We start from the raw sequence: 17,561 nt of genomic DNA on the forward strand, positions 1-17,561 counted from the left end.
GGTGGTTGTAGAAAAGAGTGTAGCTATAGAGAGTAGTGGTATTCTTTCGGATTCGGAGATGTGTTTCAAAGTGATAGGGTCTACGTTTCGCAAAGTTAAATAGACGTTCTTATCTTCTGTTGTTGTTATTTCAAGTATGTGATGCTTAAATAGCTTGAACATGAATTAATTTTTTGCAAAGGCTTTATATTCAACACAGCACAAATATATCAAAGACTTGTCAATATCCATTTTGAGTAACAATGATTATGAAGCCGCCCGTAACTCGTGAGCTCATTGCAGTTTGTATGTTTTTGTTTGTTTTCCTAAGACATTAATATGGTAAACCTTAAATAGGCTACTGTTTAACAAGTGAGAGGCTGGCTAGTTTTTTGGAGAATATATGAAGCCTGCAATTCGAGTTTAGTACTCAGAGTGTCGCACTTGACTAATCTATCGCTTTAACATCATCCTTCCTCCCACTGCTTTAACATAAAATTACGATTATATCCAGAAAGACCAGTGCCTGCGAGTCTTTGGAAACCTTACTGCAAGACATATCTTAAATACAGGCTTGTCGTATACAGAAACTTATTTTTTACTTGTATTGGATGGTTTTATTACCTGTTCAAAGACCCATATCACGTTGATGTCATAGGATTTAAAATGGGTTTCTCGCCGTGGATAATATTCTGTTCGGCATTGATCTTTGTCTTTCTCCATGCATGTCATGGCGACTTGAGCTATTCGGTTCCAGAAGAGATGAAGAAAGGATCTGTGGTTGGAAATATAGCGAAGGATCTTGGCCTTGATGCAAAGGGACTTTCTTACCGTGAGTCTCGTTTGGATACGGAAGACAATGATAAACGCTTGTGTGACATAAATCTACAAACTGGCGAACTCTTTGTCGTTGATCGAATTGACCGCGAGGAACTCTGCGGATCTAAAATATCATGCAATCTGAAATACGAATTGGTATTAGAAAATCCACTAGAGCTACATCAAGTATCTCTCCACATTGAAGACATAAATGACAACTTACCTGTTTTTCCAATGAATGAAATTAATCTTGAAATAGCGGAATCCGCAGATAAAGGTGCACGATTTCCTTTAGATGAGGCACACGACGCCGATGTAGGTCGAAACGGCATACAGAGCTACTCTCTGGAGAAGAATGACCATTTTACGTTAGCTGTGCATGCCAATTCTGATGGTGGAAGATACAGCGAATTGGTTTTAGATAAGGAGCTCGATCGTGAACAACAGCAGGAACTAGCACTGCTGCTCACTGTTACTGACGGAGGAACTCCGCAGAGATCGAGTACTGTGTCCATACATGTCACTGTCTTAGATACTAACGATAATTTACCAGTGTTCACTCAGCAAATATATGAGGTGAACCTACTTGAAAATTCCCCTTTAAGTACTGTAATTGTTACGGTTAGTGCAACAGATGTAGACGAAGGAGCAAATGGCGAGGTCACATATGGATTCAATCGTATTTCTGATAAAGCAGCAAGACTATTTTCAGTAGATAGCATGAGTGGGGAAATTAAGGTAATTGGACCCATTGACTTTGAAGAAAAAAGGGAACATGAAATACGTGTTCAGGCAAAAGATGGTGCAGGACTAGCCTCTACTGCCAAGGTTGTTATACATATTGTGGATGTCAATGATAATGTTCCAGTTATATTTCTGAAGTCATTCAAGAATCAGGTTTTAGAGCATGCTTTGCCTGGCACAGAGGTGGGCATGATTTATGTGCAGGATAAGGATTCAGAGGGAAATAAACAGGTACATTGCACTATTCAGGAAAATGTTCCATTTAAATTAAATCCATCTATTAAGAATTATTATTCACTAGTTACAACAGCTGAACTTGATCGTGAAATTGTCAATAATTATAATATTACAATTGTGGCAACAGATGAAGGCAATCCACCATTATCTTCTTCCAAGACAATCCATCTCTCTGTGTCTGATATAAATGATAATCCACCTGTATTTGAGGAGCAGTCCTACAGTGCATATGTGACTGAGAATAACAAGCCTGGCTCCTCTGTCTGTTCTGTTACTGCGAGAGACCCAGACTGGAGACAGAATGGCACAGTGTTCTACTCTCTGTTGCCCAGTGAGGTCAATGGTGTTCCGGTCTCCTCATATTTATCCATTAATGGAGACACAGGGGTGATCCATGCTGTGAGGCCCTTTGACTATGAGCAGTTCAGAAGCTTCAAAGTTCAGGTTGTAGCTAGAGACAATGGTTCTCCTCCACTCAGCAGCAACGTGACTGTGAGTGTGTTCATAACAGATGAGAATGATAACTCTCCTCAGATATTATACCCTACTCCAGAAGGAAACTCCTTCATGACTGAGATGGTTCCTAAAGCTGCTCTTTCTGGCTCGCTGGTCTCCAAAGTGATCGCTGTTGATGCTGACTCTGGACAGAACGCGTGGCTGTCATATCAGATCATCAAGTCGACTGATCCGGGACTTTTCACTATTGGTCTCCACAGTGGAGAGATCAGGGCTCAGAGGGACATTTCTGAATCTGACAGCATGAAGCAGAACCTTGTGATCTCAGTGAAAGATAACGGACAGCCCTCTCTCTCTACCACCTGTGCCGTATATTTACTCATCTCTGATAACTTGGCTGAAGTTCCTGAACTAAAAGACATGTCTTATGAGGAGAGCAATTCTAAACTCACGTCATATCTGATCATTTCTCTGGTGTCTGTTTCTACCTTTTTCCTCACTTTCATCATTCTGATTGTGGCCATAAGGGTTTGCCATAGGAGAAAGCCCAGGCTGTTGTTTGATGGAGCAGTAGCCATTCCCAGTGCATATTTACCTCCCAACTATGCAGATGTTGACGGTACTGCTACTCTGCGCAGTGCATACAATTATGATGCCTATATGACGACAGGGTCACGTACGAGTGACTTCAAGTTTGTTACATCCTACAATGACAACACGCTGCCTTCTGGCACCACTCTGAAGAGGAGCCCAGTTGACAACAGTGACTGTCTTAACTTCACTTCACTTGACTTCACTGACAATGGATCCAAATTCTCCACTCTGGTAAATAAGTCACAACACTGACTTTTCAAATCTTCTTATGACTTGTGTGATTATGGTGTTGCACTAAAATATTTGAAAAGTAATACTGGGGTGTGTATATCAGTAGGTTATATACCTGGGCAGAATAGGTGCCACCAGCTATATGAAACACACAGTTGCTAACCTTGTTGTTATGAACTTTGAGATTTACTGATTTTTGTAGAAAGAAGAAAACATATCAGTGCAATGGTTGTACAACCATTACAAGTATGAATTAAAATAACAACTTGAGCTTCAGGTATGAATTTATTATAGATGGATATCCATATTTGAAATACAATTGTCTAATGAAAGACTAATAAAATGTTGAGATATGTCCTGAGTCAGTTGAAGTAGTGTTTAAATTGTAGTTGCTCTGCAGCACATGTTTTGTTTTGAATATTTAGCCAATGGCTTGTGGAGTACTTATGGTAACAGTAAAAAAAAAAAAAAAAAAAAAAAAAAAGTTTACAGTTTCCTGGTAGGCTATGTCAATACTTTATTTGTAGTTGTAGACGTTTTACTACATTAGGAACCGTTAAGTGTTTCGGGGGGAAAGCTGCCAGGTTGTGACTTCTTTATTTCTCATATGAAATATATTTTTTAACATTGTGATTTTCACTTTACAATGTGAATCAGTCATCAGATCTTATAACAGGCTGGCAAAACACACTCGGACAGTGCGCGATACTTTTGCTGACTAAAAGGCCCATGTGTGTTTCAATGTGATGCATTATTGAGATTATGGCTTTTGAATACAATTGAACATTTTCAGTTTTTTTGATAATGACCTTGTAAGAGAAATCAATCTTCCTGAAAAGTTAACCTTGCAGCTGAAGGAATTGTGAGGAATTGCCTTTCTCATTGCAACACATACATATTTGGCGGAAAGAAAATGCAAAAAAAGTGTTTTTGTTGTTGCTGTTTTTGCTGATGCCAGAGATGCTGTTACTTGTTGGTTATGTTTATGCCAATTCTTGACTCCTCCCATATTATTAGTGCTTGTGTGAGTGTGTCTGTGTTTTCATATTCAAGTGTGTGTGTGTGTCTATGTGAGCTTGAGTGTGCATAGTCATTGTTGCCATTTTATTCAAATTAGAGAGTTGAAGTAATATTAGTAATATATTTTCGATCCACTGTTTCCCACATCACTATAGTCATTAAACTAGAGAGTTGAAGTAATATTAGTCATATATTTTCGATCCACTGTTTCCCACATCACTATAGTCATTAAAAAAAAAAAAAAAAAAACAGAAGATTAGCAGTTATATAAAAAAGTTTGACATTGGCTTTTAACAGGGTTCAGACTTGATGCTCATTTACAGCTCACCATAATGAGGAGCAGACATAGCCAAACAAGGCACCTGATGACTATTATATTGGAAAATAGTGCAAATTTGCCTTATGGTAGGGTGTTGAAATTACTATTAGTTCAGTGCACTTTACCTTCATATTCAGTCATGAGACACCAACGAAGACAACAACTCATTTTGATGGCTTGGAAATGAATGACTGTTGTTTTCCTGTCACACCAATAGAGGAAAATGATTGGAAGCTCTAATTTGCCCTCTGAAAAGTGCATGGTTGTGGCTATAGATTCAAGTGTGGTTCAGGTTCATAGACACTGGATATTGGAAAGTGTTTGCTAAGATGGTATTTAAATGCTTTATTCATCACAATCCATTACAGTTTTAACCTAACATGTCACTGACATAGTAAGGCATATTTAATGTGGTTGGCTGAGAAGGCAATGTGATGTAAGTTATTGACACGAAATGTTGCCCGTCAATGTATGGATCACTTCATGCAGTTCTATTTTTTGTCTCTGAGTGTCGCTATTGACCAGCTTAGGACGGATAGACACAGTTCTCCACCCAGTGCTATAATATTTAAATAAAACAAAGGCATTCTTCACGACGATATAGTGAAGAAGGCTGACTAGTCCTCGGACACTACGCGTGGGACTCCTCAGTGATTTACTCGAGTTGTTCCGTTTCAAAGGATATTTTATGGATTATTACAGAATGATATCGAAATGCCTCAGCCATTCAAACTGGAATTTCTGGATAGCCTTCTTCATTATCCATCTGCGCTACTGTCATGGAGATTTGAGCTATTCCATTCCAGAGGAGATGAAACGAGGAGCTGTGATCGGTAATCTAGCGAAGGATCTGGGACTTCATGCAAGAAGCCTGTCAGTGCGCAAAGCTCGGATAGATTCGGAGGGTAATCGAAAACATTTATGTGAAATTACTTTGCAGACGGGAGATTTAGTAATGGCTGAGAGGATAGACCGTGAACAGCTGTGTGGGTCAAGAGCATCATGCTCTATAAAATACGAGCTAGTATTAGAAAACCCTTTGGAATTGCACCGAATTACTGTTCAGCTTCAAGATATAAATGATAACTCACCTCGTTTTCCGGAAGATGAAATTAATTTTGAAATAGGCGAATCTGCTGACAAAGGGGCTCGTTTCCCTTTAGATGAAGCACATGATTCGGATATAGGACGAAACGGAATCCAAGGCTATTCACTGGAGAAAAACGACTATTTTATTTTAGCTGTACATTCTAATTCAGATGGAGGGAAGTATAGCGAACTAGTTTTAGACAAAGAGCTCGATCGTGAACAGCAGCGGGAGGTGACAATGCTACTTACTGCTACTGACGGAGGAGCTCCGCAGAAATCCGGTACTGCAACCATACACGTCACTGTACTGGATGCTAACGATAATTTGCCAGTTTTTAGTCAGCCAGTCTATCAAGTCACTCTACCCGAAAACTCCCCAGCAGGCACCGTTGCAGTTATTGTAAGTGCCATAGATGCCGATGAAGGTGCAAATGGCGAGGTAACGTATTACTTTAGTCGCATATCCGATGAAGCAGCCAGACTTTTCTTCATAGATAAAGTCAGTGGAGAGATTAAAGTCATAGGACCAATAGACTTCGAGGAGGAAAGTAATTATGAACTCCGTGTTCAGGCAAAGGATGGAGCTGGATTGGCCTCCAATGCTAAAGTCGTTATAGACATTACAGATGTTAACGACAACGCACCTGTTATATTAATCAAATCCCTTAATTATCAAATTCCAGAAAATGCAGTACCAGGCACAGAAGTAGGCATAATAAACGTACAGGACAAAGACTCCGATAGAAACAAACAGGTTCGATGCTCTATTCAGGGAAACGTTCCTTTCAAATTAAATCAGTCAATAAAGAATTATTTTTCTCTGGTTACAACAGCTGAGTTAGACCGTGAGTTTTTAGATGATTATAATATTACAATTACTGCAACTGATGAAGGCAATCCACCACTGACTTCTTCCAAGATCCTCCATCTCTCTGTCTCAGATATAAATGATAATCCTCCTGTATTTGAGGAGCAGTCCTACAGCGCATATGTGACTGAGAATAACAAGCCTGGCTCCTCTGTCTGTTCTGTTACTGCGAGAGACCCAGACTGGAGACAGAATGGCACAGTGTTCTACTCTCTGTTGCCCAGTGAGGTCAATGGTGTTCCGGTCTCCTCATATTTATCTATTAATGGAGACACAGGGGTGATCCATGCTGTGAAGCCCTTTGACTATGAGCAGTTCAGAAGCTTCAAAGTTCAGGTTGTAGCCAGAGACAATGGTTCTCCTCCACTCAGCAGCAACGTGACTGTGAGTGTGTTCATAACAGATGAGAATGATAACTCTCCTCAGATATTATACCCTACTCCAGAAGGAAACTCCTTCATGACTGAGATGGTTCCTAAAGCTGCTCTTTCTGGCTCGCTGGTCTCCAAAGTGATCGCTGTTGATGCTGACTCTGGACAGAACGCGTGGCTGTCATATCAGATCGTGAAGTCGACTGATCCGGGACTTTTCACTATTGGTCTCCACAGTGGAGAGATCAGGGCTCAGAGGGACATTTCTGAATCTGACAGCATGAAGCAGAACCTTGTGATCTCAGTGAAAGATAACGGACAGCCCTCTCTCTCTACAACCTGTGCCGTATATTTAGTCATCTCTGATAACCTGGCTGAAGTTCCTGAACTGAAAGACATGTCTTATGAGGAGAGCAATTCTAAACTCACATCTTATTTGATCATTGCTCTGGTGTCTGTTTCTACGTTCTTCCTCACTTTCATCATTCTGATCATTGCTGTGAGGTTGTGTCATAGGAGAAAGCCCAGACTGTTGTTTGATGGAGCAGTAGCCATTCCCAGTGCATATCTACCTCCCAACTATGCAGATGTTGATGGAACTGGAACTCTCCGTAGTACTTACAATTATGACGCCTATATGACGACAGGGTCACGTACGAGTGACTTCAAGTTTGTTACATCCTACAATGACAACACGCTGCCTTCTGGCACCACTCTGAAACGGAGCCCAGTTGACAACAGTGACTGTCTTGACTTTATTGGGAATGGATCTATAACATCCACACTGGTAAATCAATTTTAAGATCATTATTGATTTGCATATTTTTAATATAGTCCTGACTCTCTCTTACGCTACATTTCTATGATTCTATTATACTACGTTTTATGATTTTCTTACATTACTTGTCCATGGGTACATCAGCTAAAGGTTTGGCCACCCAGCTTTTGTTAAGGTGCGTTTGAAGTTTACCTGTATGTATTGTATTGGACATAGTAGTTTGTAAAGTCGGACCTAACAGCATTCATGATAACTTGTCTTTGTTTTATTTTTACTGTAATAATATCCATCATCAGTGTGAAGACTGTTTGAAAACAGCAGCAGTGACATTGTTGAGGTTTCATTTTTAAATAGTTTGTAAGTGCTTTTATTTCAACACGTTGAAATTCATGGGTGGTGCGTTGAATGGGTTGGTCGCTATGAAATGTACATACATAGCGCTTTTTTTCTGCATTTGCCACAATGTTTAAATACTTCTAAACTCTAAATTCTAAACTGACAGTGTTTCTGATCATTTTCTGTGTTACGTTTGTCATCATTTTATAATTATCGTAATAGCAGTTAGGTTTTGCCGGGGGCAATATCCGGCGCATATTTACCTCCTTACTACGCAGAGGTTTATGGAACTCGAACTCTCCGTAGTTGTTACAATTATGGCGCCTCTATGACGACTGGATGTCGTTCCAGTGACTTCAAGTTATTCAGATCTTACAAGGATAATACTTTGGTTGCGGGTGGTACGCTGCAAAGTCCAGGTATCACTGTTGAGGAAAATATTATGACCTTCTTTGGTGGGGGAGATTCAGCCGAGGTAGGCCTACTTGTTTAATATTTTTGTGAAGTCTCTTATCTTGGTTGGTTTAAAACAATCTTTAAGCAGGTGTTTTGCTGGTTTGTGTCATAGCAGCACACTTGTTGCCAACTGTTGCCTTTCATAAACATTACTACAGAAAACAACAAATATACTTACTTCGACATATTAAATACTTCGACATTCCTTCGAAAAAAAGTTGACGCAGACCTTGCTTTTCTTTAGTTGTTTATAATACAATGACGTTTTTGTGTACCTTAGTGGGTCTGACGTACAAGAAACAGACGTAGGCTACTGCGCCATTTTATAATCTGCTATTATTAATACTGCTCGTATTCTGCCTTATTTGTGCTAATTGAAAATTACTTTAAAAAAAGGATTTGTTTTGTAAATCGCGTTGACAAAACTGTCTGCCAAATAATCTCAACCTTAAAAGTAAAAATTGATGTACATTAAACGTAGAGTAACGTATGCCACGTTCCCTTTCTCTCTGACATCAGGTTCGCTAGCAGCGTCTTTTCAGCACCACAAATATGGACAGCAGCCTATCCCTCCACGGGCTCAATGATTGTAGTGCTCCTGTAGTTTCTAGTATATTTCAAAATTAAATGAGAAGAACCTCACATGGGAGTTACACTTTAGTCACTATGATATAGCCTAGCCTAATTTGCATAATTAGAATAGTTTAAAAGACTACTTTCCTAATAGACTCAATAATAAATAGTCTGACAGTTTTATCTGTATCTTATGCCATGACCCCTCATTAAAAGTGTATTCTCATTACTACTACTACTACGTATACTACTACTACTACTCCTACTACGATTCTTTAATTTAAATTTAATTACATAAATCAGCGACTATACTTCTAGTGAAAGATTATGGCATCTTTACCAATTTAAGTTCACAATTTAAATCATACCTGCTATTTGATCTCAGTACTCAGAGTGTCGCTATTGGCCAACTTTCAGTTTTTTGTCTGTTTTCCACCTACTACTGTCATATTTAAATCGTGAACAAAACCAGAAAACCTTGCGCATATCGATGTAACAGTATGACTCGGAAACAAACGCTCGCCTAGGCTCGTTTAACATCACATCAACCTGCAACATTACGTGGTTTAAAAACCTCGAATTAATTTTTGAGTATATTCACCTGCCTCTTTTTGAAATGAAGGCATTTTTCACCTCCTACAGTATTTTCATTTTGGCATGGGTTCATATTTCTCTGCACTCATGTTATGGCGACTTGAGCTATTCTCTTCCAGAGGAGATGAAACGGGGAGCTGTGGTCGGAAATATAGCGAAGGATCTTGGGCTTGATGCAAAAGGATTATCGTACCGCGAGGCTCGTTTGGATATGGAGGGTAATGACAAACGCTTGTGTGACATAAATCTACAGACAGGCGACCTGGTCGTCGCTGATAGAATAGACCGAGAGGAGCTTTGTGGGTCGACGACATCATGCTCTCTTAAATACGAACTGGTTTTAGAAAATCCTCTTGAGCTGCATCAAATTTCAATTCAAATTGAAGACATAAATGATAACTCACCTCGGTTTCAAAAGGATGAGATACTACTGGAAATACAAGAATCTGCTTTGAAAGGTGCTAGATTTCTCTTAACCGAAGCTCATGATGCGGATGTGGGTCGAAACTGTATTCAGAGCTATTCACTGGAGAAAAACGATCATTTTACTTTAGCCGTGCATTCAAATTCTTATGGTGGGAAAAATAGCGAACTGGTTTTAGACAAAGAGCTCGATCGGGAACAACAACAGGAGCTGTCATTGTTGCTTATCGCTTTGGATGGGGGCACTCCTCAGAGATCTGGTACTGTAGTCATTCACGTCACTGTTTTGGATTCCAACGACAATGTACCAGCGTTCAGCCAACCCAGTTACGAATTCAATCTACCTGAAAATTCACCTTTGGGTACTGTCGGTGTGACTGTTACTGCGACAGACGCAGATGAAGCGGCAAATGGAGAGGTCTCTTATGAATTCAGTCATATATCTGATAAAGCAGTCAAAATATTTTCTATTGATAAAGTAAGAGGAGAAATCAAAGTGATTGGACCGATAGATTATGAAGAAAAACAGAAATATGAATTAAGAATTCAAGCAAAAGATGGAGCAGGACTGGCTTCTACTGCTAATGTTTTAATAGCTATTCAAGATGTTAATGACAATGTACCAGTCATCCTTTTGAAGTCGTTTAGAAATCATGTTTTGGAAAATGCAGTGGCTGGGACAGAAGTAGGTATTATAAATGTGCAGGATAAAGACTCAGGAGAAAATAAGCAGGTTCGCTGCACTATTCAGCAAAATGTCCCCTTTAAATTAGTTCCTTCTATTAAAAACTATTACTCTATTGTAACAACAGCAGAACTTGACCGTGAAATCATAGCTGATTACAATATGACTCTCACAGCCACTGATGAAGGCAATCCACCATTGTCATCCTCAAAGATACTACATCTGTTTGTGTCTGATGTTAATGATAATCCACCTGTATTTGAGGAGCAGTCCTACAGCGCATATGTGACTGAGAATAACAAGCCTGGCTCCTCTGTCTGTTCTGTTACTGCGAGAGACCCAGACTGGAGACAGAATGGCACAGTGTTCTACTCTCTGTTGCCCAGTGAGGTCAATGGTGTTCCGGTCTCCTCATATGTATCCATTAATGGAGACACAGGGGTGATCCATGCTGTGAGGCCCTTTGACTATGAGCAGTTCAGAAGCTTCAAAGTTCAGGTTGTAGCCAGAGACAATGGTTCTCCTCCACTCAGCAGCAACGTGACTGTGAGTGTGTTCATAACAGATGAGAATGATAACTCTCCTCAGATATTATACCCTACTCCAGAAGGAAACTCCTTCATGACTGAGATGGTTCCTAAAGCTGCTCTTTCTGGCTCGCTGGTCTCCAAAGTGATCGCTGTTGATGCTGACTCTGGACAGAACGCGTGGCTGTCATATCAGATCATCAAGTCGACTGATCCGGGACTTTTCACTATTGGTCTCCACAGTGGAGAGATCAGGGCTCAGAGGGACATTTCTGAATCTGATAGTATGAAGCAGAACCTTGTGATCTCAGTGAAAGATAACGGACAGCCCTCCCTCTCCACAACCTGTGCCGTATATTTACTCATCTCTGATAACTTGGCTGAAGTTCCTGAACTAAAAGACATGTCTTATGAGGAGAACAATTCTAAACTCACATCTTATCTGATCATTGCTCTGGTGTCTGTTTCTACCTTCTTCCTCACTTTCATCATTCTGATCATTGCTGTGAGGTTGTGTCACAGGAGAAAGCCCAGGCTGTTGTTTGATGGAGCAGTAGCCATTCCCAGTGCATATTTACCTCCGAACTATGCAGATGTTGACGGTACTGCCACTCTGCGCAGTGCATACAATTATGATGCCTATATGACGACAGGGTCACGTACGAGTGACTTTAAGTTTGTTACATCCTACAATGACAACACGCTGCCTTCTGGCACCACTCTGAAGAGGAGCCCAGTTGACAACAGTGACTGTCTTGACTTTATTGGGAATGGATCTATGTCACCCACTCTGGTAAATCAATTTTAAGATAATTATTGATTTGCATATTTTATAGTCCTGACTCTCTTACACTACATTTTATGATTTTCTTACATACATCAGCTAAATGTTTGGCCACTCTGCTTTTGTAAAGGTGCCTTGTGAAGTTTACCTGTATGCATTTTATTGGACATAGTACGTAGTTTTTAACGTCGGACTTAACAGCATTCATGTATCTGGATACATTACATTTGTTTTTATTTTTACTCTAATAATATATTCATCATCAGTGTGAAAATTGTTTGAATACAGCAGTGACATTGTTGAGGTTTCATATTTTCGCAGTTTGTAAGTGGTTTTTTCAACACATGTTGAAATTCATGGATGGTGCGTTGAATAGTTTGTCCGCTATGAAATGTACATGCATGGCGGTATTTGACCGCATTCGGCACAATGTTTAAATACTTCTAAACTCTAAATTCTAAACTGACATATTATCTGATCATTGATCTCGTACCTGTGTCTATGTTTTTCATCATTTTAAAATTCTCGTAATAGCATTTAGGTTTGATGGAGCAGTAGCAATATCCGGGGCATTTTGCCTCCTTGCTACGCAGAGGCTTATGGAACTCGAACTCTGTAGTTGTTACAATTATGACGCCTTTACGACGACTGGATGTCACTGTTATCACTGTTGAGGAAAATATTATGACCTTCTTTGGTGAGGGAGATTCAGCCGAGGTAGGCATACTTGTTTTATATTTTTGTGAAGCCACTATCTTGGTTGGTTTAACACAATCTATAAAACTTCAGATGTTTTGCTGGTTTGTATTCTGCTGCTTTGTTATTCACCATCACTTACGGACTGTTATAATATGGCCAGGTTGTTCTTTAGGGAAAGTGTGTGTGTGTGTGTGATGTTTTGTTAACGCTGTTCATTATTTTTGAATTTGTAATTTAGATAATCCTTTGGCAGTTACATTGTTTACTGTCCTTCCATCAGACAGATTAAACATGAACTCAGCAGTCAGTTGACCCACGCACTACCTGATGAATATAATGATGCTCTTGCATGTGCTGGCTAAAGAAACATCTTTGATGGTTTTAACTGTTTCCTGTTTCCTGTTTCATAACATGTCTTTAAAGCAGTGTTGAGTTACATGGAAATTGATTGAATGGATAATTGAATTTCTCATTAAGGTTTTGTTTTGAAAGAGGTGGAAGACGGGGTTATCCATTTTTGCTTGGTTATTTAATATTTGTTTCCTGCATTGTATTGCTGGATTTAAAGGCCACAAGAGTTGTATACAAAACATTAGGCGTTATTAGTGGACATGTTTGTTGTTGTCAGTTCTAATGTTTATGTTGAAAATTAAGTATCATTTTGGCATATTGCCTGATGTAAAGGGAAAGCATACTCTTGGCTGTGTGATGGCGTTGGTGAAACGACACACTGACATTACCCTCTATATCATAAATAGTGGCATTATTTACACTCCATGCAGACAGGGTGGTATAAGAATGAAAGGAAAAGGTCAGTGATAGTTGTATGTAGTTGTAGGTATTTAATTATTCTGTCTTTAGGTCTAAGATATGCAATCTAAATCAGCTGTATCTGTATCAATAAGTTGTCATTCTGATACCATGTGGAATAATCACACTGTAACTGTCTGACACCTTCAGGGTCCCATACACTGCAGTTTTAAAATAATACTCCGAGTGTCGCTATTGACCAAGGTAGCTGATGAACATCAATACGCCTCCACCTACTGTTTTAATATTCAGATATAAATGCTCTGAGAACATACACACATTGGCGTAGACGGAGTCGTGTTCAGCATTCATTCTTCCTTGGATTTTAACATTATTTTCACATTTGACATAGCATTATCTGCTAATTTACCTACTCTAAAAGGGTTGTATTTTTACTCTCAGTATGAAGACGGGACACAAGGATTTACTGGTGCGAAACGGGATGATATGGCTGACGTTTTTTATGGTCAGTGTTCGTAGCAGTCATGGCGATTTGACCTATTCTATACCAGAGGAGATGAAACCTGGAGCTGTGGTTGGAAATATAGCGAAGGATCTCGGACTCGATGCAAGAGGATTATCGTTGCGAAATGCCCGCATAGATCTGAAGGGTAATCGCAAACGGTTTTGTGAATTAAATGCTCAGACAGGTGAACTGAAAATTGCGGAAATAATTGACAGGGAAAAGATATGTGGTTCGAAATCTACATGCTCTTTAAAATATGAACTAATCTTAGAAAATCCGTTAGAACTGCATCGAATTTTGTTGCACATTCTAGACATAAATGACAACTCACCTCGATTTCCCAATGAACAAATTAAGCTGGAGATCAGAGAATCCGCAGTAAAGGATGCTCGTTTTCCATTAGACGAAGCACACGATTCGGATGTAGGAAGAAATGGAATTCAAAACTATGCACTTGAAAAGAACGAACACTTCAAATTAGCTGAACACTCTAATTCCGATGGAGGGAAATACGGCGAATTGGTTTTGAACAAAGAGCTCGATCGTGAACAACAGCAAGAGCTGTCATTACTGCTTACTGCAACAGACGGTGGCACTCCTCAGAAATCCGGTATTGTAGTCATACACGTCACCGTTTTGGATGCAAACGACAACGTACCAGTATTCAGTCAAGCCATATACAAAGTTAATGTACTTGAAAATTGCCCAATCGGTACCGTGGCGGTCACTGTGGGTGCCACAGATGCAGATGAAGGAGCAAATGGTGAGGTTTCATACGAGTTCAGCCGAATATCAGATGAAGCAGGCAGACTCTTCGCAATTGATAAGTTTACAGGAGAAATTAAGGTGACTGGACCAATCGACTTTGAGGAAGAAACTGGTTATGAAATAAGAGTTCAGGCTAAGGATAGTTCTGGTTTAGCTTCAAGTGCTAAAGTCATTATAGATGTCACTGATGTAAATGACAATGCTCCAGTTATTAATGTTAAATCATTGAAAAACCAAGTTCCTGAAAATGCTGCACCTGGTACAGAGGTGGGCATTATTAATGTGCAGGATGAAGACTCAGAGGGAAACCGCCAGGTGCATTGCACCATTCAACAGGATGTGCCCTTTAAGTTAAATCCATCTATTGAAAACTACTATTCCCTGGTCACAACAGGTGAATTGGACCGGGAGCAGATCACAGATTACAATATAACTCTCATAGCCACTGACGAAGGCAATCCACCACTATCATCCTCCAAGACAATCAAGCTATCTGTATCTGATGTAAATGATAACCCACCTGTATTTGAGGAGCAGTCCTACAGGGCATATGTAACTGAGAATAACAAGCCTGGCTCCTCTGTCTGTTCTGTTACTGCGAGAGACCCAGACTGGAGACAGAATGGCACAGTGTTCTACTCTCTGTTGCCCAGTGAGGTCAATGGTGTTCCGGTCTCCTCATATGTATCCATTAATGGAGACACAGGGGTGATCCATGCTGTGAGGCCCTTTGACTATGAGCAGTTCAGAAGCTTCAAAGTTCAGGTTGTAGCCAGAGACAATGGTTCTCCTCCACTCAGCAGCAACGTGACTGTGAGTGTGTTCATAACAGATGAGAATGATAACTCTCCTCAGATATTATACCCTACTCCAGAAGGAAACTCCTTCATGACTGAGATGGTTCCTAAAGCTGCTCTTTCTGGCTCGCTGGTCTCCAAAGTGATCACTGTTGATGCTGACTCTGGACAGAACGCGTGGCTGTCATATCAGATCGTGAAGTCGACTGATCCGGGACTTTTCACTATTGGTCTCCACAGTGGAGAGATCAGGGCTCAGAGGGACATTTCTGAATCTGACAGCATGAAGCAGAACCTTGTGATCTCAGTGAAAGATAACGGACAGCCCTCTCTTTCTACAACCTGTGCAGTATATTTACTCATCTCTGATAACTTGGCTGAAGTTCCTGAACTAAAAGACATGTCTTATGAGGAGAACAATTCTAAACTCACATCTTATCTGATCATTGCTCTGGTGTCTGTTTCTACCTTTTTCCTCACTTTCATCATCCTGATCATTGCTGTGAGGTTGTGTCATAGGAGAAAGCCCAGACTGTTGTTTGATGGAACAGTAGCCATCCCCAGTGCATATTTACCTCCTCATTATGCAGAGGTTGATGGAACTGGAACTCTCCGCAGCACTTACAACTATGACGCCTATATGACGACAGGGTCACGTACAAGTGACTTCAAGTTTGTCAGCTCATACAATGATAACACACTGCTTGCTGGTAACACTTTGAAGAAGAGTAATAATGACAGTAACAACAGTCTTGACTTTACTGAGAATGGATCCAAATTCTCCACTCTGGTAAATACTTTTCAATCACTCAATTAACTTTTCACTTGATAGTCATAGAGCTGTGAGGGTGCTTTATGTTTTTTTTTCATTCATTAAGCTTTTCAAGATATTTTTTTAAGCATTCTTTTTAGTATTCACTATCACATATAGATGTTTATTAGGGCACTTACTGTATATGTGAGCTTGCAATGTTTTTTTAAGACTGTACATTGTTTATTTTCTTTTAACTAAATCTGAAGTTCAATTCTTCACTGCTCTTTCCATCAGACAGATGACTCAGCGGTCAGTTGACACATGCACTAATATGCATTAATATAGTTATTTTGGTTTCATACTCTTTTATACTCATAACATGTTTGACGGTTTTAGCTGTTCCCTCTTTCATAACATTTCTTTAAAGCAGTGTTTAGTTAGCTGGAAATTGCATTTCTCACTAAGGTTTTGTTTTGGAGGATTTTTAAGACTAGGTTATCCATTTTTGCTCCGTTTAATAATGCTTGTTTTTTTGGGGGTTGCATTGCTGAATTTAAAGACATTAAGAGGTCTTAACAGCAGTAGGCGTTAGTGGTGGGCAAAGAGTCACACATATGTATGTTGTTGTTGCTGTTTGAAAATGAAGCATCTGTTTGTTTTGGCAATATAGCCTGATGTAAGGGATAAGTATACACTTGGCTGTGTGTTTGATGTCTTTGATGAAACTAGACATGCTTATATTGCCCGCTATGACCAATGGTCATCATTTATATGCCTTAGAGGGTGATTGGTATGGGAATGAAAGGGAAAGGTCAATAGTGGTTGTATTCTGCAATACTGACCTCCTCATCCCAGTTTCCCAAATGTACACCTGTCTTACTGTTATAGCTTTACATAACCTTTCCTCTCTGTAAACTTAAGGTAACGTGGTTGAGAATAATTTTAATTAATTCATCTAGCATCCACTTTCATCTGAAGTTATCTACAGCAAACAAAGATATGCATTTTCATTAGAAATGAATCTGTAACAGTGTTTATGGTACCTTGTTCTATCAGCTGAGACAGAGCAGCAATGTATTACTGCTGTTGTGAACTGCACAATTAATCATCCAGTTATCCACCACACCATACAAGCACAAACTAAAGTAAAACTTTTAGACCATACTTGAAGTCTACGTAGGTAGCCAATATTTTGTTCACACGTATTATCAGCTTTATATTTTAGCATTTGTGATGTTTATTTTAAATGGAAACAGGCAAATAATCTGTTAAGAGAAAGAAGCACATTATTGTGGAAGTGGAGTTCATTTAAAAATATACAACATTTAAACATGCAATGTATTTGGTTGCAATTCAGGCAAAATAGTTTTGAACATTAGAATAT

General features: G+C 39.5%; 3 protein-coding genes across 3 annotated transcripts in view; all 3 read left to right on the forward strand.

Annotated features, from left to right (window-relative positions):
• LOC308364290 (protocadherin gamma-A11-like) overlaps positions 1–17,561 on the forward strand; it is a gene marked incomplete at its 5' end in the record, with an annotated part of 212,701 nt that overhangs the window by 70,045 nt on the left and 125,095 nt on the right. The gene's annotated exons all lie outside the window — the stretch shown is intronic.
• LOC308365345 (protocadherin gamma-A12-like) lies at positions 718–7,529 on the forward strand (the record flags this gene model as incomplete). The annotated part of the gene is made up of 2 exons (XM_080838735.1): positions 718–1,192; positions 5,659–7,529. Exons 1-2 carry the CDS (start codon positions 742–744, stop codon positions 7,527–7,529), a joined length of 2,322 nt encoding a protein of 773 aa, XP_080694861.1. The 5' UTR covers positions 718–741.
• LOC308365436 (protocadherin beta-16-like) lies at positions 9,487–16,495 on the forward strand (the record flags this gene model as incomplete). The annotated part of the gene is made up of 3 exons (XM_080838855.1): positions 9,487–9,767; positions 14,074–16,213; positions 16,472–16,495. The coding sequence occupies 3 exons, from the start codon at positions 9,487–9,489 to the stop codon at positions 16,493–16,495; spliced, it is 2,445 nt and encodes an 814-aa protein (XP_080694981.1).

The sequence above is a fragment of the Sprattus sprattus genome (assembly GCF_963457725.1).
Source record: "Sprattus sprattus genome assembly, chromosome: 1".
Lineage (NCBI taxonomy): Eukaryota > Metazoa > Chordata > Actinopteri > Clupeiformes > Clupeidae > Sprattus > Sprattus sprattus.